At 37.9% G+C, this 25665-nt stretch overlaps 1 protein-coding gene across 2 annotated transcripts in view; it reads right to left on the bottom strand.

The window, feature by feature from the left end:
- Positions 1 to 25665, bottom strand: part of OSBPL9 (oxysterol binding protein like 9) — a 124913-nt gene that overhangs the window by 39198 nt on the left and 60050 nt on the right. The window contains exons 5-8 of one of the 2 annotated variants that reach the window (XM_067535455.1): positions 17319 to 17415; positions 14196 to 14243; positions 6176 to 6205; positions 4092 to 4142 (exon numbers count right to left, since the gene is read on the bottom strand). In XM_067535455.1, coding sequence (XP_067391556.1) covers positions 4092 to 4142; positions 6176 to 6205; positions 14196 to 14243; positions 17319 to 17415 — 226 coding nt within the window. Of the gene's footprint in view, positions 1 to 4091; positions 4143 to 6175; positions 6206 to 14195; positions 14244 to 17318; positions 17428 to 25665 lie in introns of those variants that run through there. The other variant, XM_067535454.1, reaches the window with a different exon arrangement.

The following is a 25665-nucleotide window of genomic DNA, read 5'->3' as shown; positions in this document are numbered from 1 at the left end:
TTCAGACACATGACCATGAACTGGCTTTAAGTAAAGGATAAGAACGTAAGAATGGCCATACAGGGTCAGACCAATGCTCCATCTAGCCCACTATCTTGTCTCTCGACAGCAGCCAGTGCCAGACGCTTCAGAGGGAATTAACAGATAAGGGCAATTATTGAGCCATCTATCCCCTGTTGACCAGTCCCAGCTTCTGGCAGGTAAAGGTTTTGGGACACCTGGAGAATGGGGTCATGTCTCTGACCTTCTTGGCTAATAGCCATTGATGGACCCATCCTCAATATGCAATGCAATTGACAGAATTGTACAAAAATCCCAGTGCTATGAACAGGGCTCATAGCCAACAGTTGCTTCAGAAATTAAATCAATTCAATAGAAGACCTACACAGCTTTGCAAAGGATTCAGAAGTACTGTGCAGCCACAAACTATACTTTCATGTGAAGGGGGTTTAAGATAGTGGAGGCAGGGATTAAAATGGTAAGGGAGGATTTGTAATGAATCGGGTATTTTCTGTATGTTCAATTAACTTTTCCAATTGGCTGTGTATAAACCAAACATTAAAACAAACTTATCTCTGAATTATTTACAAGCACCATAAATGAGTGTAAAAGTGTACGCACAGGCAAAACGAAAATCAACAGTAACTCATTTATTTATTTATTTTAAGTGAGCACCAACTATTTACTGCTGCTGAAGGAAGGACTTGAGGGACCACTGGTCCAATTCAGTAAAGGCAAATACTACATTGTAAGCTCACTGGGGCACAAATTGTGTCTACCTCTACACCTGTACAACACTTAGAACAATAAAGCCCCAATCCTGATGAGGGCCGTGCAGCTGCTACTACTTAAGAACATAAGAACGGCCATACTGGGTCAGACCAATGGTCCATCTAGCCCAGTATTCTATCTTCCAACAGTGGTCAATGCCAGGTGCTTCAGAGGAAATGAATAGAACATGTAATCATCAAGCAATATTTCAGGCTTTTCCAGTGCCAAGAAACCACTTATCAGAACTCAAACATTTATATCAGTTGAAGATGATAGGCCATATTTATCCTTCTTCCCGTGAATTCACCCTGGACATGAGAGAGATCTGGAAATTTTGTATTTAAAAGGGACAAAAAGCCAATTCAGCCAGTTGTGAGAGACTTTGAAGCAGATTATGTTTCAACAATATCCTAGGTCGGAAGACTCTATATTAGGAATCATTGTCCGTTTTCCAGCTACAGTGCAGTTGCACTTGTGCTACTTACTAGCATAAGCCAGGCATAGATGTTCACCATGTCAGTTAACTCTGAACAGGATTAGATGACATGGTGCTAAGTATGCCTGTGCCTGGTCCAGCAATGGTACAGCTACACTGTTGGTGAAAACCGGGTACAAAATTTTGTATTTATTGAACCTATCTGACAATAGCAAACTACGGTAAATTATGCTTTAACAATTTTAGCACACAGTATTAGTTTTAAAACTAAAGACCAAAAGAGAACATCAAACACTGTTTCTCCAACAGACATCTTAACACTAAAAGCTTACATGTTTTCATAAGGAACAGGGAAGTCAAGATTTCGACTAACTTTAATCTACAAATAAAAACCCCAAGGAATAGGCTAGTCTGACTCCAGTTTACATGAAACAAATTTTACATGGCCTTTGAGACAATTACTAGAAGTCCTACCTCAACTGTAACAATGTTTTTAAATACACAAAAATTACATTAATGAGGTGAATATATTTTGTAATTTTTAAAATATTGTTATTCCTTATAAACATGGCAGCTAATACAATTTTTTCCCCACCAATGTAACAATTTTCTTAAAATTTATTTGACTGTATTTTGTCTGGTTAGCAATTAAGGACATTCTCACTACATCTCTTCTAAGACAGAAATCAAAGCTGTTTTATACATTATCCTTAAAAAGTATCTGGAAAAAGAGTTAACTAAGAAGACAGTTGACCATAGTGAATTTCACATAAATCCTGTATTGACCCTAAAGACAGAGGGACCTGATCCTGTGAGGTTCCAAGTGCCCCCAGTTCCGAATGGCATCAACACATAGCAGGATGTACTTGGCACTACAGGATCAGCCCAGAAGGAACATTATCTTTGAAAACTTTTTAAAAATAATTTTGGTCTAGATTACAGCTGACACTTTCTTTAAAGTATTCAAGAGCCCCATTACAAAATTGATATTTTCAGTTGCCAACGCCTCAGTCCTGCAAATACTTATGTACATGCTCAACTCTTTGCAGAACTGGAACCTGTGTATTATATGCCAGCAACAAGTAACAATAAATTGGACAGTGTTGTAATTAACATAACCGAAATAGAGCAAGTCCAAAAAAAGTACAACTTTAAGAAAGTACACTTTAAATACTCAAACCTAAATTGAAGAGGCATACCAAACACTTCCAAAAGTGGTGTGAAAAAGCCAGTGTGTAGTCCCTGTATTCTGTTATCATATACTACAATTTTCTACTTCAAAAAGGCTCAATGTCAGGTTAGAAATCAATTTTTTCTAAAATTCCTTACCTGTGTTAACAAAACATTAAGGTCCTGTAAGAACCTTGTTGAATCAGAATTTAGATATGAAAAGGGATTTTAAAAAAATACAATCTAGTTTCTCCTTTCATCTCATATGTTGTTTACATTCTTGTCCAAGCTGTGTGAACTGCAAAGCAGAGTGGTCAGCTTCACTTATTTTTATTGCTAGTTGCACTTTCTGGGTGTCCCTGCATGACCAATAATGCTGCATTAGCCAAACTGTAATCCCGCTTCACTGTAATACTTTCAATATAAAAGTTCAGTGGAGTTAGAAACAGTTTGGTAATGTGAAACCTGTATTTTGGGCCTAAACTACCTGAAAATGTCCTTTCAAGAAATTAAGCGGTTGAGGGAGGAGTCCTATTCACTTGTACCGCAAGGCAAGTATGGAGGATAAAGAAAGAGTATCCCAGGCTACCTGCAACTCAAGCTATGTCTACATTACAGACCTTACAGTGGCATAGCTGTACCTCTACAGCTGTGGCACTGTAAGGTCTCCTGTGTAGCTGCTCTATGCTGACGCGAGACTGCTCTCCCACCAGCATAATTTTACCATCCCAACGAGTGGCAGTAGCTATGTCAGCACAAGAGCATCTTCCACCAACATAGCACTGTCCACACTGGCGCTTTTGTCAGTGAAATTTAGGTCACTCGGGAGAGGCGAGGAGGGGTTCACACCCCTGACCGACAAAAGTACTAGTGTAGACAAAGCCTTAGAAGCAGGTCCAAAGCAACATCATTTACAGTCAGTGACCTGGGGCTGCAGCAGATCACCACTCTGTTCCTATTGGAAGCAATGCTGGTGGTATTACAGTTAATGTTGTATGACACTGACTATTGATTTTATGATTTATACTGGTTTACTCTGAGTGGGTAATCTCTCAGGTTCTTCACCAGGGTCAGGGTATACACTAACACTGGCAGACAAGTTAAAAAATCATTCCTGCCACATTGCTTCTTACCAAATGAGAAAATTTGCACTCACCAGAAGATCTTAATACTACCTCCTTGATCTGCTGGCTACATTGCCATTATTACTTTCAAAATGCATTCTGAAAACCAACTCAAAAACAACAGGAAGCAGACTTTATGACATAACAGCCAAGGGTGACTTTTCTTGCTTTATCTCTCTGGGAACCACAGAAGTGCTCAAATTTAGGAAGTGCTTTCTTCTTACAATATAAAGCTTTACCCACATATCTAAGAGTATTTGCAAGATACTACGAAATAAAATCGGTTCACATTTAAAAGCTTCAAAACAAATAATAGTTTATAATTTTGTAAGTATGATTTATCAAAGGCTAAAGTAATATCTGGTTTTGGTATGAACTGCACACACATTTATTTCCTATAGAATTCAGTAACAAAAATTAAGATTAGATAGCACCATGAGCCAATTCAAAAACATATCTTAAAATATAACAATTGTTTCAAAAGAGTGTTGAATTATATTTTAAAACGGATGTAAAAAAAGAATACAAGTTTTCACAATTGTGAGAGTGCCTTACAATTTAAAGTTCAGAATAGATAGCAGTATACTTACTTTAGCAATCTGCAGCAACACAATGCAGTGTTTTATTGATTCTACCATACTCTAGGAGGAGGAAAGAAAACATTTAATATCTTTCTCTCACAAATGCTGTAAATACAAATTACTATCAAAAACTTATTAACCATGATGCACATTAACTAAAAACGATTTTAGCTAAGGAGTTAAGAAGGGCCACTCAAGTTTGGTAGAACCACGACCTATTGTTTTCCTCTCCCTGTTTACAAAAGAGCATTAAAAAAAGTGTCAATATGGTATGTTAAAGAAACCACATAAGCAACATATAACACTGGAGCAAGAGGGAAGGGAAACCAATTTCAAGCTTTCAAGAGAAATAATTTATGAATAAGCATTTATGTAAATATCATACCAATGCAGTTAAAAACCACCACCATGTCTTCTATCCCAAAGCCATAACTTAAATTGGACAGACACAGGAGATTAAGTTCAGAGGGTGAGGGAAGGGAAAAGAGAAAAGAGGAGCAAGTTCTATAGAATGAGCAAATAATGCAAGTTCTGATATTTTTAAGAAAATTCTGAGATACAGGAACAGGAGAGGAGCAGACTGTAACAGAGAGGGAGTCAAACATGGAAAGCAAGGTGAAATAAGTGCGTTTGAAGGAGCATGAAGAGATGTACACAGAAAACAGTGATGTTGTCTATTGTAGGGGGCAACAAGTTAAAAGGTCACAAAGATGAGAGGAGGGAGGAGATGATGAAAGCAACCAGGATGTGGGGTCAGCACAGGTTGGCAGTAGGGAGTGATTAAGAGTGTGTGGTTTCTTAAAGTTCAAACTTCATCTTTACTTATGAGGAAAGTGACAGGAGCAAGTGAATGGACCTGGGGAGGGGAGATTTTAACATGATCAAAAAGGGAGAAAACTTAATTTTAGCTGCTGAACATTTGGTATACTGAAGACAGGCGAGTCAGGGAGACTGGGGAAAGAAGTGAACCAGTGATTCAACAGCAGGGATAGAGAGAGGGGGACAGATTTTAGAAATGTTATAGAAACAACAACAAGATTTGGTGAAAGCCTGGATATGATAGGAGACGTAGAAAGGGAGGAAATCAAAGATAACCCCACAGCTTGACAGTCAGAAAGGGTGATAATATTGATTTGTCAGCAGTCGTTGAACAAAGGGGAGAGAGAAGTGGAGAAGAGAGTTTGGGAAGAAAGGCGAGGTGATCAGTTTTTGTCATGTTTCCTTTAAAGCAGAAGACAACATCTATAAGGAGATATCAGACAAGCAGGAAGAGTTGCCCAGAAAGTGTGGAAAGAGGTTAGGAATGGACAGGTACATCTGAGTGTCAGAACAGTCACAATGAAAGATCATTATGAATGGCTGAGGTTACCTGAAGTAAGTACAAGAGGAAAACTGGAGAGGTAATAAGGACGGACCCACAGAGAACATCAACAGAACAGAAAGAAGGAAGACAACCTAACAATGGTAACTTGGAACAAAGTGTCAGAAAAGTTGGAGGAAAACCATAAAAGGACCACATGAAAAAGCCCAAGAAAGAAGATCTAGAGAACTGGGTTCTCAGAAGTATCAAAGTTATGGCACACACCCCTATGGACCTTTTTAAAAAAAAAAAAAAAAAAAAAAAAAAAAAAGGCAGAAACACTTGCTAACAAAAAACTAGTGCTAATCAGAAATTTTCTGATGGAATGTTCTTCTATTGGAAAACACTTATCTTTCAATTCAGCTTTTTTGGAATGGACCATTTCAATTTTCTGTTTCTAAATGATTTTTTGTTTCAAGTTTTTTAGTCTTAACATTATAAAAATATTAAAGAGTCAAAATCTGAATGAAACACTTTAAAATGTCCTGAAACAAAAAATTTTTGTTTGCAGGAAATGTTCAAATGTTTTCATCCATTCTGATATGAAATGTAAGAGATTTTGAAATTGTGAAACTTTCCATCAAACAAAAAATCTGGTTCCTACACAGTTCTAAAATAAGCAAATTCCTTTTCTGTTATATTTTTTAGAACCTTAGAGGTTTAAACAGAATGAAAAATAAGATTTTTCTATGTAGTCTACATGTAATAGATGCAAAAGTTAACACAAACTTACATTGGTTGTTTCTTTGAGATTTTCGATTTTCTATGAAAACAAAATAAATATTTTTAATAATGTAGCTAAAACAAGAATTATAGCCCCTACCATATTACACAAAGGATTAGAACACTGAGTTTTAAATTCTTGAAAGATTACACAAAATATTTTAGCTTCTGTATGTGTAGACAGTTACAAATAACACGCATTTTTTCATAATGGACAAGAAAAAATCAAATTAAGAATTAAACCAACATGATAAGGTAAGAGCTATCTGAGCACTTAAGCACTACACAACCATCATCTATGGTAATGCATCAATCTTACATACCATTAATGGCAACAAAACCAAGAAGTTCAATGTTGTGTTTCTCTTGGCAACTTTAACTTTACATCCTTACACAAACATTAGCGTAATGGCTACATGACTGATAGACAGTGTGTCTATCTGAATGATTGTACATTCAAAGAATCATATGCACACTTCAGGAAATGCACCTTGTTAAATCTTTCTGAAATTAATGAAAGTAACACAGCACGCAAGTACAACTGTTATTTCCACATTTCCAATATGAGTGTATCACAAGTTCTGCTTATTTAAAATCATATTTAGAAACTATGTTTCTTCAAAAAGATTCTCTGCACAGAACCACATTGTAGGTGACCTGCATACTTTTGGCATATGAGTTCTGAATTATCTAGACAGAACATGCACACTGCCTGTGTTCTTGAAGGATATATTTTAACAGGGGGCTGGCTCAACCCCAAAACACCACTAATTCCATGGTAAGATCTCAAAACATTGAATAAGGAGGATGGATCATGTGATTCTAACATCATCTCCAATCTTCTTGAAGAACCACAGTTACTATAAAATAACAAATTTTCCTCCTCTGAGCATTGCCTTGCCTGTAAGGATCCCCACCAGAGGAGACTTATGTGCACGTCCCAGAACTAAAAGGACGCAGGTATGAGTTTTAGCTGGATAAAAACTGGAGAACTGCTCTTCTGAGCTGAGTAACTGACCCAGAGGCTAAGTCCAGGGAGAAATGCTTGAGACAGACTGAGTTTGTGCCATTCTGCAGGAAGCTACAAATTTTTCAGGCAGCAACATGTGGATTTTGAAATTTATTTTGAGACAGTTTCTTATGGGAGTTCCCGTGAAAATGGAGGTTAAACTATTATAAAATGACTTTGAAATGATGATAATCCTTAAACTCCCACATTATGAAGGTAATATGTATATTGTAGTTGGCATAAAAATGCCATTAGGGACCAATTACAAGTTGCATCCAAGTCTGCTAAAAAAGAGAGATTGAAAAATCTTTTATATCATTGAGATCTGCTTTTTTATGAGGTACTGAACTATAGGAAGCTGGTACCTGATCCAGAATTAAGAATAACTGGTAGGATATTGGGCTGTAGGGTGAAGCCCATGTGTCTTTGCTGTACAGAGGTTGCTACAGGCAACAGGAAATTCATCTTACAATATTATAAAGAGACCGGGAAAGTAAGATTGTAAGTAAGTCAGTCTGCATAATACATTTCAATTAATGTTTGTAGAGAACTTGCCACAATGGGACCCTGATCAGGGTCTTTAGGCACTACAGCCGAACAATAATACACAAAAACCTTAACTGTTTAGTCTTGTTCAACTGACAAGACTTGTTCACTACCATACGTGACACTTACTGAAAATTTTAACCTGAAAAGGCTCTGTTATGTAGCCTACAGGCATAGGAATTGGCTCTAAGTAAAGCATAGGTATAAGGAAAGATATAGGCATACGTTACAGCTGTAATGCACGAAACCTGCAGGCCCAAGCCTGTAACACAATAGTTAGCATAGTAATAATTTCAGTGGTTCAGGACCCAAATTAGCGATCATTATTACCCAAAAGAGCTACAGTAGTGTGAATTCATTGTTTCATTTACTGTAGTACTATATATTCATATTTAAATAGTATGACAGGAAAAATGTATTTTATATATTATATTCTCACAGCAAAATGACTGACCAAGTATTATTTTATCAACTACAATTGGTTAACAACGTGGTAAAAGCATCCTGATTGGTTAACAACTTAGAGTGGCTAATAATTAAATCAGCATTTTAATATCAAGTGCTGTAAAGAAATGCAGGAAGCACATTAAAGAGCCACTTGTGGCTCACAAGCGTCAGTCTCAGTATCACTGGCTTAGCATAAAGCGTTAGCCTAAGTAGATAACCAAGAGTCACATGGTATCACAAGATACAGTGAGTGCTATGACAAATATGACTAGATTGCTGCAAAATATTAAAATCTCCCGAATCAGTAACTGGCTAAAAGACAGGAAACAAAGGGTAGGAATAACTGGTCAGCTTTCAGAATGGAGAGAGGTAAGTAGTTGTGTCCCCCAGGGGTCTGTACTGGGACCAGTACTGTTCAACATAGTCATAAATGAATCTGGAAAAAGGGGTAAACAGTGAGGTGGCAAAATTTGCAGATGAAACAAATCCACTCAAGATAGTTAAGTCCAAACCAAACTGTGAAGAGTTACAAAGGGATCTCACAAAACTGAGCAACTGGGCAACAAAATGGCAGATGAAATTCAAGGTTGATAAATGCAAAGTAATGCATATTAGAAAACATAATCCCAACTATACATATAAAATGATGGGGTCTAAATTAGCTGTTACCACTCAAGAAAGAGATCGTGGACTCACTGTGGATAGTGCTCTGAAAACATCCACTCAGTGTGTAGCGGCAGTCAAAAGAGCTAACAGAATGTTGGGAATCATTAGGAAAGGGATAGATAATAAGACAGAAAATATCATATTGCCTCTTTACAAATCCATGGTACACCCACATCTTGAATATTGCATGCAGATCTGGTAACCCCATCTCAAAAAAGATATATTGGAATTGGAAAAGGTACAGAAAAGGGCAACAAAAATGATTAGGGGTATGGAAAAGCTTCCATATGAGGAGTGATTAATAAGATTGGGACTTTTCAGCTTGGAAAAGAGATGACTAAGGGGAGGACATGATAGAGGTCTATAAAATCATGACTGGTGTGGAGAAAGTAAATAAGGAAATATTATTTTACTCCTTCTCATAACTCAAGAACTAGTGATCACCGAATTAAATTAATAGGCAGCAGGTTTAAAGCAACAAAAGGAAGTATTTCTTCACACAACAGTCAACCTGTGGAACTCCTTGCCAGAGGATGTTGTGAAGGCCAAGTATAATGGGTTCAAAAAAGAACTAGGTAAGTTCATGGAGGATAGGTCCATCAATGGCTATTAGTCAGGATGGGCAGAGATTGCTATTTGCCAGAAGCTGGGAATGGGCGAGGGGATGGAACACTTGATGGTTACCAGTTCTGTTCATCCCCTCTGAAGCACCTGGCATTGGCCACTGTCAGAAGAGAGGATACTGGGCTAGATGGACCAGTGGTCTGAACCGGTATGGCCGGTCTTATGTTCTTATGATGCTAGTTTATATATTTCAGGATAGGAACATCAGCAGATGTTCAACCATAAAAGTGTCATGGTAACCAACTGACGTATACAATAATAAAATTAAGGTAATTAATATTCTAACCTATGAGGAGAGAGCACCCCAACATTATCAGGTGAGGAAGTCTAGAAATGGATGGAAGAGGCAAACCTTCCTTATGAATATTCATGGAGGCTACAGAACCCTGTATCAGGGTTAAGCACAGCCTAAGCTGTTAGGACGTTGGCATGCCAGGGACAGGATGACCATTCAGAGTGCCCATCTCACTTCGTTTGGGTCTCCACAAGGGATGGTGTGAGTATATGGATAATCAAACACTGGATGTATTGACATCTTATATCATTTTTATCTACTTTGCTGGGTTAGAGTGTTTGTACTTTTGCTAACTGTGCTAATAAAAATATTACAAGGACAAAATGCCTTTCCTAACTGTAACTGTCTCATTCGTGCATACTGGGATTCTTGTAATAACCAATATTTCTGGGTTAGGTCATGGGGCAGAACCTGCCAAACTACAGAGTGTTAAATGGATTCTCTCATGAGTGTACTAATACAGAATCAACAGACCAGGTAACAGTTATTTTCTCTGATAATATCTCCATTGAGATTTTGATATTGATGACCTGGCATGTTCTTACATAACAAGAATAATATTTTCTCTTATATAGTGCATTCCTCCATAGATCTCAAAACTCTTTAGTGAAGAGGCTAATGTATTGCTACCCCCATTTTACAGATGTGGAAACTGAAGCAGACACAAAGTGCTGTGTGACCTAGCACAAATTAAGTCCGCATTAGAGCCATGAACAGAATCCAGGTCACCCAACTTCCAGTTCTATGCCTTAACTGCAGGACCCCATTCTTCCTCTTTATGCATTATGCTGACTCTTTGCAAAAACAGGAAGATTGCAGAAGGGACTGGCTGTGTATACTTTAGCCAATTTTTTCCCCTTCTACATTATACTCTTACACCTCCCCTGCTGTCCCTTCACACACACAGAGTACTGGTTAGAATCAGTTATATTTTATGAATATAAAGAAAGATACAGTTTATTAGGCACCCCTATTCTTAAGTCCTAAAAAGCGGCTATAGTAAGGGCATTAATTCCATTCCTTAGGATCATATGAATAAATACCGTTACTTGTCTAAGTGTGAAGCTCTAAAAATAAAAAGAAGACCCTGTGGTAAGAGCCCAAAGAATTTCTCAAGACTTGCTTGTTTTTTAGAGGTTATCTATTTTTAACCAGACAACACGATGTTCTAGTTTCAATTGTTTTGTGACCCAAGATTATGGTAATTTGTACTCTCTTCGGACCATTCCTATTTGCCTTAAATCCACACCAAAAAGAATCAATTTTTAAAAGAAATCTTTAAATCTATAGCATACCAGTAAAATCTCAATTCCTCAACAGAAGGAAAGGCTTTGGGGACAGATCCTATAATAGCTGAAACTAAAATGAAGAGGCAACTGCCATTTCAACATTCAATTACAGTAGCTACTTGTAAGAACTGGTACCTTGCTGGTTAACCTGAAGAAACAGACAAAATTAGTTAAAGATGTCTTCCAGAATAATTATTTTTAGACTCGCCACTAAATTAACAATTAAAAGGACGTATTTAAATGTATAGCATGCATCCAGTCTTCAAAAAGTGAATAAGTCAAGTGATTGCTCACTATTGTTTTTAAAAGTTCATTACTGGAGAACTAAAGTATAATTGTGCCCTATAGCAAAATCCTGACTCCAGTGATTTAAGCAGGACAGGATTTCAGCTGTTAGTATCTAAAAAACAATGCTTTAATTTATATTACCAGAAATGTTTCATGTGTAAAATGGGGATAATGATACATACTGACCTCCTTTATTATGCACTTTGAGATCTATGGATGTAGAGTGTTGTGTAAGAGCTAGACATTATTTAAAAATGTAAACATTCTTCATGATCACTGTATACAATAAATGTTTTCTGAACTATATAACACATGCCTTAACTTTTAGTTTCCTTTCTTTTAAAAATTTGGGTTTCATAATTTAAACAACAGTATTTTGTATTATCTAATATTATATAATACATATACTGTATATGTCTGGTATCCAAATGGCTATTAAGGTAGGCTGCCTAATGCCTTAAAAAACAATTATTATGTTATCTCTTTGTAAAAGCATCCTAGATACTAGCTATCATACTATCAAAAAGTGATTGTGCCTGGCAGCACTGGAAGCAGACTTTTTCCACCTGAAAAATAGGTTGTGCTCAATTGTTTTGGAAGTCATTGTTTCCTGGCTCTTGGCAATACTAAATAATGCTTTGTAAACAATGCTTGACTCAAGGCTCAAAGTTAATTAGCTGTGGCTGACATTTCCAATCCTGCCCCAGAACTGTCCCAGTTCTGAAAAGAATAACAGGATACTAGAAGGAGCCTGATTTTGGTCCGCTGAAACACTGCAGCTAACTTGAGTTTAAACAGTTTGTCTTGAAACACTTTCACTCTGCTTTGATTCCAACTGAAAAGAAAACCTCCATCTGTGATGGCCCATTTAAACTTATGAACCATGCAACAAAACATGGAAAGAAAAAACAAACGGGCTTCTGCTACAATTTTTAATGAAGACCAAGTGGAAAACAAAGTGTAAAAATGGATTTCCAGCTACAAAACACTTTCCCTCAAAACATATTTCTGTAGAACAACTGCTTAACCAAAGTACAGTGAAAAGCTTAATCCTTATCTAAGGAAACAGAAGCATAAACTGCTGCCAAAGAATTCCTTACCTGTTTTAGCCCAAAAGGGACAGGGAGGTTCAATTTTAAAAAATGTGATACTTTTTGTTAGTTTTAAAATGTGGAAGAAGTGGAATATGTAGTAGAAACATTACTGATACAACATTTAAAAAAAAAATTCTGAAGAAGGGTAAACTGGCCTCCTCTTTGAAATCGTAAGTCTGCCTGTTCCATTGATGTGTGCCTTTCTCAAATTAAATATGAAAATGCATCCTCTAGCTATAAACACACAACCCATCAAGCAGCCTCCAAGGATTAAAAGTGACTCAAGTGCTTCTTACTGTCGCAAGGAAGGCTAAAGTATTTCCTAAGCTGCATGAGCATAGCTGGACAGAGGTAAAAATTGAAGGAATAATTTTCTAGTTAAAAAAACAGTTCTGTTCTTTCAGCTCCTGGTCCAGAGAAAAGTTAAGCATGTTTGAATTGAACAACAAATACATTTTAAAATCTGTATATGCCAGCAAGCAGAAATGGACAGAAAGAGCAACACATACAAGAATGCTAATCTGCCATTATGACAAATAATACATGACGGGGTACAGATACAAAGTCACATCCTTTAACACAAGCATCAAAATGTACTCAAGCAACATGACTGAAAGGAAGAAGCTTTGCTTTTAAAAACAAGAGAAACAGAGAAATAGATCCAAAATCCAACTATTTTAACATTACAATAATAGTGCAATAGTTATTAAAATTAAAGCTATTGCTCAATTATAATTCTTTATTTCTAGGTACTAAAGTCCACAAGCTAATTTTTGTTGTTGTGTAACTTTCCCTCCCTTCTCCCTCTCCCAAGAAAAAAAGACTTCGATAAGACGTTTGTCTTTCTTAAAGATAGCGATTTTAAGACACTTTGTCCTACTGCCATGCTTCTAAAAATGACATTGGATGGGGACAAGAATATATATCAGCTTCTGAAGTGAGGTCCAGCCTGGCTGAAAATTTCAAGTTTTGTATTCTCTGGATGACACGTTGCATTCTGGAGCATACAGCCCCAAAGCATGTGAATATGTTAAAGACTGCACTTTTACAGACCCCTCCTCCTCCCCAAAAAACCCTTTTGTTGAGGGTTAGGTAGAAAGAGAAGAAGGAAGAGAAGTAAGTGAGACATAACCAGAAAGGATAAACTCAGGGTGATCAAATGTAAGACTAACTAGTCAGACTTTTGACTAGTATCTCTTAACGTATGGAGCACTCCAAATATGTGTATTGCAAAACAAAACAAAACAAAAAACCAACAAAACCCAACAAACCACCACTCACACACACATCCCAGTCTGCTCCTTGCATGCTTTTCCACTATGCTCATTCAACCTATGACTTTCAAACACTGATGACTGAACCAAAATTTGGTTATTTCTGAACCAAAATTTCTTCAAACACATCAATGACAGTTGGGCCGGAGGAGATCTGGACGTTTTAAAATTATGCTATGTATTGTCCACATATCTAAAAAGGTATGAGAGCCATTTCTTACAGAACAAAATTTTGTTTTAATGCTTTAAAGGTGACATCCCAATGTTATAAAAGCTAGTATCTCATCCTATCATATAAAATGACATTACCCCCAGTTATTCAGAATATGTAACTCTTGTAAAAATTGTAAATAATACACATCAAGAATTATCAACTGTAAATTAAAATCAAGCTTAAAACATGACTCTCAATTATATGAGATTAATGAAAATAGAAACAAAACTGTCAAAAATGTCAAAAGGAAAAGCCTAAATACGTATAAGATAAAGTGTACTTGCTTTTCTCTGTTCGTCATCTAGGCAGTGCTGAAGCTTCTCATCAAACAGCTAAAAGAAAACACATTTGTGAAAATACTGTAAGTGTTGTTTTGAATAGGTCAACCAGGTTGAAACTACAAACAACTCTTGGATTTTGAAAACAAAGCAAGTATTTATCAAGAAGTACAACCCAATCTATATGACACCAACAACAATTCCTTCATATTTCTTTTAGAGTATTTGTGATATAGTGACATTGTCATTAACATTTCATGCTTTCCTGCAATACCCAAGTTCAGTTACTTAGGCTCTCTCTCAATTCCCATGCTGGCATTATTCTGCAGTTGATTAAAAAGATGAAGTTAATGATATACAAAGGGAGTGTCATTCAGCATTCTTTGGACAAAGAAGGCAGTTGTGATGTAGGGTTTTAGGAGACGAGCGAGTTGCCATTTAAGAACAGAGACATTGTTCAGAACACCTCCAGCAAACAAGCTAACCTGTTCTTTTCTCTTATTTGAGACTGACAGATCTTCAGAGTAAGGACCCTGTTTAGCACTAGGTCTCTACAGAACCTAGCACAATGGAGTCCCCAATGCTGATCAAAAGTATTGAGTCTTACCCTCATACAGATTATTTAGTATTAATAATTGCTGGTGCTCGTGAATCTGTCCCATGGCAAAACATTATACAGTTTTTTTCCACCGTTCAAATCAAGTAGCTCCCATTTACTTTTATCTTTAATACAGAATAAAAATGAAATACAGAATTAAGCTGAAAACAGGTAACATATTACTGGACAAACTTCATTGACAAGTTATTTTATTACATTCTTAGCTGAGACAAATACACTAAATTACATTTGAAACCTGTCAGAAATGCAAGACACATTTAATAAGTAGGTGTTGTTAGCAGCTCAAGATACATAACTGACCCACAGATTTTTTTCCCCTAAAAGATATGCTCTAGAAATTATTTTGTGGAAATTCTATGGCCTGTGTTATACAGGAGGTCAAACTAAATTATCACAATGATCACTTCTGGCCTTAGAATCTATGATCATGTGCAAGATAAAAAAGAGACTTTGTCCACTTAACCTCCCAAATTTGATGTATGGAAAAAAGGAAAAAACTTCTGAATTCTATTTCAAGACTCAGCGACAACTCACAAATAGGATTCTACATACAGACAGACAATTCTGCGTTAGTTTTGAAATGGTCTTCCCTGTTCACTACCTGGGATGTTTGCATGACCCCACAATTTTAGATCCTTAAGCATCTATCTGCTCCTACAAATTAAAAGGATGTAAAGGCAGCCAGTTCATATTGAGGAGCCCAACCTTTGACACTGGGAGTTATCCTAGCATCTTTCCAAGAGCCCAAGGGCTGCACCTAATTTGCATACAATCACAATTTGTTCAAATAAATGTAAAAAAATAGTAGTTTGAATCTGTAACTCCCTTGAGAGATGAATTAAAATTGCTTATTTAAATTCACCAGCAATAAAAACCAGAGGTTGATCAGATTTGTTCTTACCCTGCAGAGAGAGGGTTAAGAGGGACAAAGACTACATTTTATCTTTCTCTGTTGGCTTTCAGACTGCATATTGAGTACTACTACCACATACATTAAAGATCTCCACTCCCCCCATTTTTCCTTCCCAAAAAACGGGCTAGGGAGGCAGGGGGAGGGCTGAAAAATTTTAATGCTTTAGGTTCTCTCTATTACTTTCAGCTAACAAATTTAATAAGATATTGTAATGGAATAATAAAACCTCAAATGCAAACTCCTCTGTAAAACTCAGCAAGTCACTTCTCACCCTTTCCTCTTCTCCTGTGCCATACTTTCCTTTCCCTTGAATGCTGATCTGTTCTGCAAAACCCCCATGCCTTAGTTTCTGCAAGTCTCTCCCCATTCCTTTCTTCTACTTTCCTTTCCCTCAACTATTTGTTTTAATCTTTTCTTTAGTCAGCCTCGGGTGATTGCTGAAGAGCACAAAGAGGTATGTCCTTTCCTCCAGAGATGAGTGCTGCTTGTGACCTTCTCCTCAACTGTGCTGACACAAGAGCAAGGGACAAAGCTGTGTCCTGAGCTTGGGCCAGCTCTTTATTCTGTATGCCTCACGCACCCCACTCCATCTTAATGCGCACACACCTTTCCCACCAGCAAGACCAAATTTGTGCTGATGTTCCTACACACAGTGCTTGCCCAGTAATATCAGCAAGAGAGGCATTGCTGGGACAAGGGAAAATGTATATTTCCAATAGTGTGGTGTGGTGGGAGATATGAGCTTGTTGTTCCTCATCTCCCCCACCTAACCCCAAAACACATAAGCAGAGCAGAAAAGTATTCCATTTGTGCTGCTCCTACAGAGCAATTTACCCATGGTCAAGCAACAGATTCACACAAATACAGCAGCAAAATTTCTTCAGATGCCAGCAACCCCACTATGTGCAGGAGCAATAGCACATGCATGATTCTGCTTCAGGGAAAAAAAATTAAACACCAAGGGCATGATGATAATTCTAAGGATTCCACTACAAATTTAAATTCATTTATTTAAGCCATCTCTGCCAATTCCCCAAAGTTAACTCACTGAATATAACAGAAAGCAGATTCTCAATGTTTGACAGAAAACCCATTTCAAAGAAAGCATACATTTAAAGTTTGTTACTCTAACTTTCTAACTCAATTTTACTTGCATGATACATGCTTCCAAGATCTCCATTAATCTCAAAACAGAATTCTGTTCTTAAATTCATCATAGTTTTAGTCCGAATTTTGGTTGTTACTTTTTGTAATGTCCACATTTCCAAAAAGTATATTCCTTTCTATGGTAGACCCAGAGACCAGAGAGAAGAAAAAGGATAAAATTGTCACTGAAACTCCAGGGATGAAAAATACTTATGTGCTTAGGTTTGTCATATATTCACTTTTTCTTTAGCTAATTCAGTCCATCTCTTCTGCTTTTACTGTCTCATAACAATGTCTTTTCTAACACCGGATTGTAGTTCTGAAATATGGGTGATTCCCCACCACAGCTGCCCATATAGCAGGGCCTGCGACAGGTTCCAGAAGAGACTTAAAGAGCACCTCACATTATCCACTATCTCTGTAGGCACACAAGAGAGTTAGTTCAACATACCTTCAGTTGGTCTATCAAGATCTGTAAATAAGCATCAGCCTCTGTAAGTTTCTTATAAAAAACCTGAACACTGGGAACAAATCCTGAAACCACACCCCACATTAAAAAAAAAAAAAAAAAAAAAAAAAAGACATATCAAATCTATAATAATGTTTTTGAGCAATTTACTTGACTAATTGTATTTATTCATAACTGATGAACAGTCAGTAAAGGCTTCCTTATTTCTGTGTATCATGTTGCATGTACCTAAATACATGTCAGAACATTTTAACCACAAAATGGCCTTTTGTTGTTTTAGAAGTGGTATGCAACATCATAACATCCACAAATTGACAATAGTCTTAATTGGTGCATGTATAGTTACCATACATCCACACTACTAAATTGAATTATGATTAGGAAAAGATGGGGAGAGGGGGTAGACATTTCTGTTTCATTTGAAAATATAAAGGAAATTATTTTCCTGTTTCAGTGTCAAATAACTACCACCAAATACGATTACAGTGACTATGCCAGTCAACCAGCCCAACTGTTGGATGACTACCATTGTGACAGCTGAAGAAGTACTTTCATCAACCAAAAACCAGCCTGATTCATAGATGAGTGGCCAAAGAATGAACAAACATGAATACTGAACTAACCTCTCACTATTAGAAATGGTCCCTCCTGAAAAGGATTTCAACCTCAGTAGGGCAGCTGGGAAATTTAAATAGATGAAGTCCAGTTATTAGCTCCTTCTGAATGTGTAGTAATTTGTATTACTGTTACTGTATATAAAAATTCTAATCTCAATATATACATGTAAAGATTTTTATTTTCCTGACTTGTGCTTCTAAGTTATCTACTATAATGTGAATTAACATATGGTTTTGTATTTAATATTTTTCTTTCTTAAACTGAAATTGTCTGTGATAAAGTAACTGTGTTCTAAACCGGAACACCAGATCTTTAATACAGGAAAAGGGAAAGGATATGGATATGTAAAGCTGAGTACTTCTTTTTTTACGTATATGGCAGATTTATACAGCATGGGTTTCTTTTCTTTTTTCTTTTAAATTAAAGTAGAGTATTAGCTCTTTCAAGCACATTAAAACAGCTACAACTAGCTGACTTGAGGCTGAAAGGTGTTTATTTCTGACCATACCAATATAGAAAATTAAGCAATTCCCAAACTATTATTTATACAGCATCTTCGATGCAAGTAGCACTTTATAGATCAATAAGAAAGCATTCCTGATCTGAAGAACTCTATAAAACACATTACAAAAATCAAATAAAGACTTAGAGGGAATGGGAAGAAGGATAGACAAGGATTACAACAGCAACATAATATAGTTTTGATTACTAATGAGTAGATATTCAGTATAACATAAATAAAGATTACTGTAACCAGAGTTTTTGGGGGGCTTTTTTGTTTGTTTGGTTTTTAGTTGATCTCTTCATAGTCAGACTCTTGGAGAGGCTTCAACAGTGCAGTGTGGAGTATTGGCACATTCCCAAAACTCTGAATGTACCACAGCCAGTCAAAGAAAGTATTTAAAATATATTTTTGGATTTTATGTGCATTCCATAGGTATGCTAAATTCTACATTTGTATGCAATTCTCTCCTGAGTTGTTCATTTTTTCAACACAGGTTGGTTCCTTTTCTTTTTGTAGAAGACTGGACTGGCACATAAAAAACATTGCTGGTGTCCTTAGACAGAATGGGGATATTATTATATGCAATGTAGAAATAACTCATTTATATTAGAATCTGCAAAAAACAGGGTTACTTGCCAGTAACTGTTCTTTGAGATGTGTTGCTCATGTCCATTCCAATATAGGTGTGTGCACGCCACAGCACGGTGCCCTGCGCATGCCGCAGCACATGAAGCACTGCCGGAACTAGGAACTTTGATTAACAAAGAGTTCAAAGAAGGGGAATGGCACTTGCAGAGAGCAAGTGCTAGTTCCATCCGACTGTCACGGACGGAAAGAAGAGACTGAGGGGGCATAGGGCCGGCAGTGCCTCATGTGCTGCGGCATGCGCAGGGCACTCCAGGGGGCACCAGAGCCGGCCCTACGGGGTCTGCTAAGGGGAAAAAAGTTCCAGGAACCGTGCACTGTGGCGTGCACACACCTATATTGGAATGGACATGAGCAATCACTCGAAGATAGAACTGATGTTATGGTGTATGAACACATTCTTTCATACTAATACAAAAACTAAACACTGAATTTAGGAGATACCATTTTTTATCTGCTTGCCAAGTCTTGAACTGAACTACAAAACAAGGCTCTGATCCTGCACATCGCTCCCACAAGGATCTGCCCAATTGTACACCTTGTGAGATGAATGCATTCAGCAGCCAACCAATCCATACTGGCCAAGTTTAAACACCAGCATTTTGAAGAAAGGGCTGAAAATGGGGGGAAACACTTACTGATCATTGTTCCAATTAAAAAACCCAAACACTCATAACACCCTGATGTAAGAAGGTATACAGAGGAACTAAAAGTGAACAAACACCAAGTCATTCTTGGTGAGTGTCTACTAAGGGAATTACTTGTGATATTAATGTGATCTACTATACAGCTAAAACTACATAAAATGTTTTATTTTGCTTCATGACTAAAGGAAGAAAACACTATCTAGCAGACAGTGACACCATAACTGCTGCAAATGGTCTAGCACGCTCAGATAAAAATTTCTGCTATACCAGTTCCAGTAAGATTTTTTGTTCAAACCAACTTGAACTACAGAAGATTTCTGGTGAAGGCACTGCACTGCTATACATCATTAACATGACAGCACAGAATACTGTGTAAGCAAACTCTTTATACTGCATAAAGTTGCTAATTTTTACTGCAGTCACAAGCCAAAATACTAATGTGTGAATGGCATAGTATTTATAATGGTGATTTTAGGATAAAAGGACATTTCCAAGTTCCAGTCTCTCAATCCTAAAAGAAAAGCTGATTAACACGCGATTTATTTTTATATGTTATGTAATACTTCTTAAAATGTTGAAATATACAGTAAAACCTCACAAAAATAATTTTATAAGAAAAATCAACTCACCATCGGGGAAAAATAATAAAACCAAGTACATAATCTAGTTGGCAAAGATAGAGGGTTTTATTTCTAAGCATAATTAGGAGTGGTTTGGAGAGACCCACAGATGCATACAAAGCTGCAGTATTTCACCAGCATGCTGTTGGTTTGTTTATTGAAAGGCAATTAAAATGCAGTCTGATAATCTGCCAGACAAACCTACCGCTTTGTTCATGAAATATTACAAATTCAGATTAGTGACAGTACATCTGGGATTGCTTTAAATGAAGAGTGAAAGATGTTTACAAAGTTATAAACTCAAGATCAGCAATTTGCACAGCAAGATTATTATAAAAAATATTACAAGTACAATTCAATGTTTTAGATGTGGTTGTTGTCAGGCCATATTTGCAGGGCATAGTACACAAACAAGACAGATCTGAGGTGTAGGATTATTTTAATTCTTCTTGAGCTGGTTATCAGAGGATATACTGTGGAGATGAAAGTCTCTCTCTCTCTCTCTCTCTCTCTCTCTCTCTCTGTGTGTGTGTGTGTGTGAGAGAGAAAATAAGGCTTCAAAAGAAATAAGTAAATGAAAATCAATGGAGTGTTTCAAAAAAGTTCAATACAGTACTAGAAGCAAGATGCTATATAAAAAAGATGTTTGGTCTCCTGAATTTACAACCATTATCGACATGATTTTTTTTTTTTTTTTTTAAAAAGATGCTGGTTTTGTTTCTCCATTTACATACATTTTCAGATTATGAAGTCTCAAATAAAAAAAAGACTAAGCTTAACAAGATGTTTTAGATCTTTAGAAATATGCTGATTCAGATTTTCAGTGACAACCCTTATATCAGTTGAGCAAAATGTTAAAATAAGTGTATATGTTTTCTATCCCCCAAATAACCAGTACTGATTATGTTGTAATTAAAATTCAGTTTCAGTAAGTGACGTACAGTACTTGTCAGCTACAGAAGGGGAGATGGCAGAAATAATAGGACTGCAATATACAAATTAGTTTTAAAAGTGGAGGTCTTCCTTTAAAAAAAGCATTACTCCTTATAACTTTCAGGTTTTTTTCCTAGCATTCACAGGTGAATGGAAAGAAATTAAACAGTTTTAACTAATATTCATCGTACTGATACTGTGTGTAGTTAGAAACTACTTTTTCTCTATATCAACATACACAGAAGTTTCTAGTAGTATGTCTGAAAAAGAAGAAACTTAGAACTTTTATATACCACACATGGATCCTTTTCCTTACTTCACTAATAGCTTTTAAACTCCAAAATTGCTTTGAGACATTACAGTAGAAATTGGAGCTCCTCATTCCATCTGCCCCCAAAACTCAACATTTGGTGCTGGAAGTTGATGCTAGACAAATGTAAACCAGAGATTTGGCTCGAATTTAAAGTGAGGGTAATTAGCCAGTGGAACAATTTACCAAGTATTGTGGTAGATTCTCCATCACTGGAAATTTTTAAATCAAGATTGGATTTCTTTCCAATAGATATGCACTAGTTCAAACAGAAATTAATTCAAGGAAGTCCAATGGCCTGTGATATGCAGAGCAGTCAGAGCAGATGATCACCTTGTTCCCTTCTGGCCATACAACCTACGAATCTATGAAAAATAACTGATCATGTGATGTACCTAAAAGAGATTGCAACAGGTGGAAAAGTCATGTAACACAACGTTGCATTCTTTACCTTTTAAAACTATACATGACGTTATTTGGTAGGTAGAAAAATTACTTGAAATTACACACAAATAGGCAGACCGGCTCAGATATACAGCAGGAGGGTGGTACCCTATGCAGCTGGGGATGACAATGACTACTTCTGGTGGTCCTGGTCAGGGGTCTTCTGCTCTGCCCTGCCAGGACTGCAACTTTCCACACAACTTGTGCCTGCAGTGATTGGATGTTACTGGCCACACACACTCAACAGCCACAAGTGTGGGAGCCATCAGAAACTGTTCAGCAGAGAAGTGGCTTCACCCACAGCCAGGGGTTCATCCTCCTCCTTGCAGACTTGGCTGGGGTCTCTGCTCCCCCACACATTGTGCCTGCAAGCACCGGGTGTCACAACATACCTCCCAAGTCACACACCAGTGTTAAAGCCTATGTGAATCCAGGTGCAATGGAAAAACTGTTGGACAGCAAGAAGGAGGGGAAAAAAGGCCTTGGGAAGAACAGAGATTGTAAATCTTATCTGGACTAAGACTGGAAATAAGGGTGAATTGTCTCAGATTGGTTTTTAGTTGAAGTCAGTACTTGGCAATGACATCACTTGTCTGTTGAAGGGTAAACAAAAGTAAACTCTTAAAGGATTTGTTGCTAATACCTGCCTGACCAGTTACAGCCAATCAATATGGGTTTAAGCACCCCTCAGTTTAGCCTGTTCGTAAGTACCTTGATCAAATGCTTATATAAATGTTTTGTTACTGTTTGGCTGTAGTAAATTGCTTATTGTTTAGGCATGTTTAGAGCAACAGTATAAGTATTAAATCCAAAGGCCAAATGGTAAAATGTAAGGTTAAATTAGTGTTTGGTGGTTTCCCATATTAATAATTTTAAATATTCTTAGTAATTCCAACACACAAATTTCAGGGTGTCATCTGAAATCAACATTTACTAACAGTTATAAATTAAAATCTTATCCTGCCAAGCCCATCAATGGTAGCAATATAGAAACATGTTTCCCGGGTATATATTTGTGGGGTGGAAGCAGCATTGAAAGGTGTATGAGTTTCTAGTACCACTTTCCTCAAGCATTGCTTAAAGTTATAGCAGAATGATTCCAACAAGAAGTTGGAAAGGAACGTCACAAGAATATTATAAATATGATTTAAAACTATTTTGTAATCTAGTCTCAAAGTTAGTTGTGCAATAGACAATTAATAGTTAATGCAAAAGAAACCTCCGGGGGGAGGGAACTGCATGAAAATAAAATGGAAAATTATTTTTTAAAAAGTATAATAAAATTTAAAAAATAAAGCTAAGAGCCATCTTCACAAAGATGAAGAACTGTAGCTTTTAAGATGTTTTCTATGTCTTATCTTTTCTACTTCAAAACAGAAGGCAGAGCTCTAACAGTATTAGAAAAAAGTCAACTGCCAAAGTCATTTCAGGAAAGATGTGGACAAACTGAAAAAAGACAAGAGGGGAGCAACAAAAATGATTAAAGGTCTAGAAAACACAATTTCTGAGAAAAGATTGAAAAAATTGGACTTTTTCAGTCTGGAGAAGAGAAGAATGAAGGTGGACACGAAAACACTTTACAAGAAAAGCAGAGCCTCAAAGTTATGAACACCTCAGGAATGGAGGTTATTCATAACTCTGAAACGTTCGTAACTCTGAACAAAATGTTTCGGTTGTTTTTTCAAAAGTTTACAACTGAAGATTGACTTAATACAGCTTTGAAACTTGCTATGCAGAAGAAAAATGCAGCTCGTACCAATCTTAATTTAAATGACACAAGCACAGAAACAGTTTGCTTACGTTCTCAATTTTTTTTTTTAAACTTTCCCTTATTTTTAGTAGTTTTATGTTTAACACAGTACTGTACAGTATTTGCTTTTTTGGGGGTCTCTTCTGCTGCCTGATTGCATACTTCCAGGTCTAAATGAGATGTGTGGTTGACCGGTCAGTTCGTAACTCTATCTTAACTCTGAGGTTCTACTGTACATAAAAGGTTGCTTACAAGGAGGAAGAAGAAAAAATGGTTACCTTTTTCATAACTGTTCTTCTTCAGGATGTATTGCTCATATCCACTCCAAGTAGGTGTGTGTGCATGATCGTCAGAAGGTTTTTCCCTTACCGGTATCCGTCGGATCGGTGCAGGCACCCCCTGGAGTCACACCCCCATGGTGCTGTATATAGGGCTCAGCCAACCCGCCGCCTCCTTGGTTCCTTTTTGCAGGCTGGCTTTGACAGATAGGAAGGCCAGTGGATCTTGGAATGGACATGAGCAACACATTTCAAAGAACAACTGTTACAGAAAGGTAGGTAACCGTTTTTTCTTTGAGTGCTTGCTTTTGTCGATTCCAAGTAGTTACTCACAAGCTGACGGGAGGAGGGAGGGGAGGGCGCGACTGGGAGCTCACTGGATCGCTGATTGAAGCACCGCTCTGCTAAACGCTGGATCATCCCTGGCCTACTGAGTGATGGCATAACACAAGGTGAACGTGTGGATCGATGACCATGTCGCGGCCCTGCAAGTTTCTTGCGCAGGGACATGTGCCAGGAATGCTGCCAAGGAGGCCTGCACCCTCATGGAATGAACTGGTCAGTGTCGGGGCTGACACCTTTGCCAGACCATGGCAAGTCCAAATGCAAGACGTGATCCACAATGAAATTCTCTGGGATGACACCAGGAGGCCTTTCATCCTATCTGCTATTGCAATAAAGAGTTGGTTTGATTTACCAAACAGTTTTGTACTTTCAATGTATATTTCATGGAATTTCCATGTTCAGTGCCAGGGTTGGCTCCAGTGCTGATCCCCGCGTCACCCCCTGTGCCTGCCTTGGTGCCAATCTTTGCACCTGCCTCAGTGTCGCATGGTGACGAGTGATCCTCAGGCGGAAGGGGAGCACATCCTTCCAAGGTGAAGGACTGGGAACCTCTAGAGTAGGAACCCTGGGCCTGGGGGTATGCCCACAGGGTCCAAAAGGGCCATTGCATATACTAGCGCAATGGCAGGTGCCAAGGGCCCATGAGGGGCTCTGTGTCCGAAGACTGCAACTCTGAGTGTGGAGACACGGCGGTGCCGAATGAGACAGTGACAGAGAGCAGCGCCATGGAGAAGACTCCCGGCGCTGCATCATGGTTGATTTGCCTCTAGATAGCACCGTGGAGGTCTTACGTCCAATGCTCCCTCTGGTCTGGCAGGGGACTGTTGTGCTGTCATGGCTATCAGTCTCTAGCCACCTCAAATGCATCCGGGGTGGAAGGGAGAGCCAACTCTTCCACCTGGCTCTCCCTTACGAGGGAGTCCACTGGCACTGGACTTGATGGACCTCTCTGCAGGCCCGGAGTCGATAGTGTCAGCTCTGGTGGGGTAGGCGCCGGGTGCCCCGGCCCAGGATGTGCACCGTTAGCGCTATCTCTACCCGCTGTTCTCACTGTGGGCGAGCATCCTGTCTGTTTTCTTATTTGTGAGCGGTGCCAGGCTGACTTCAGTGACGGGGAATAGCAGTGCCAAGGTTCTCTATGTGCCAAGTCCTCCCTCGGTACGGCAGACTCCCTAACTGAGGCCACCAAACTCTGCACTGAAGTGCTGGGTGCAGGGTCCAACTGGCCTGGCAG

The sequence above is a fragment of the Emydura macquarii genome, unplaced genomic scaffold (genome assembly GCF_026122565.2).
Source record: "Emydura macquarii macquarii isolate MOO-44397 ecotype Brisbane River unplaced genomic scaffold, CSIRO-AGI_Emac_v2 contig_3506, whole genome shotgun sequence".
NCBI classification, from domain to species: Eukaryota; Metazoa; Chordata; order Testudines; family Chelidae; genus Emydura; species Emydura macquarii.
The sequence above is the reverse complement of the archived record's forward strand: the minus strand, read 5'-3'. Positions and strand labels throughout refer to the sequence as shown.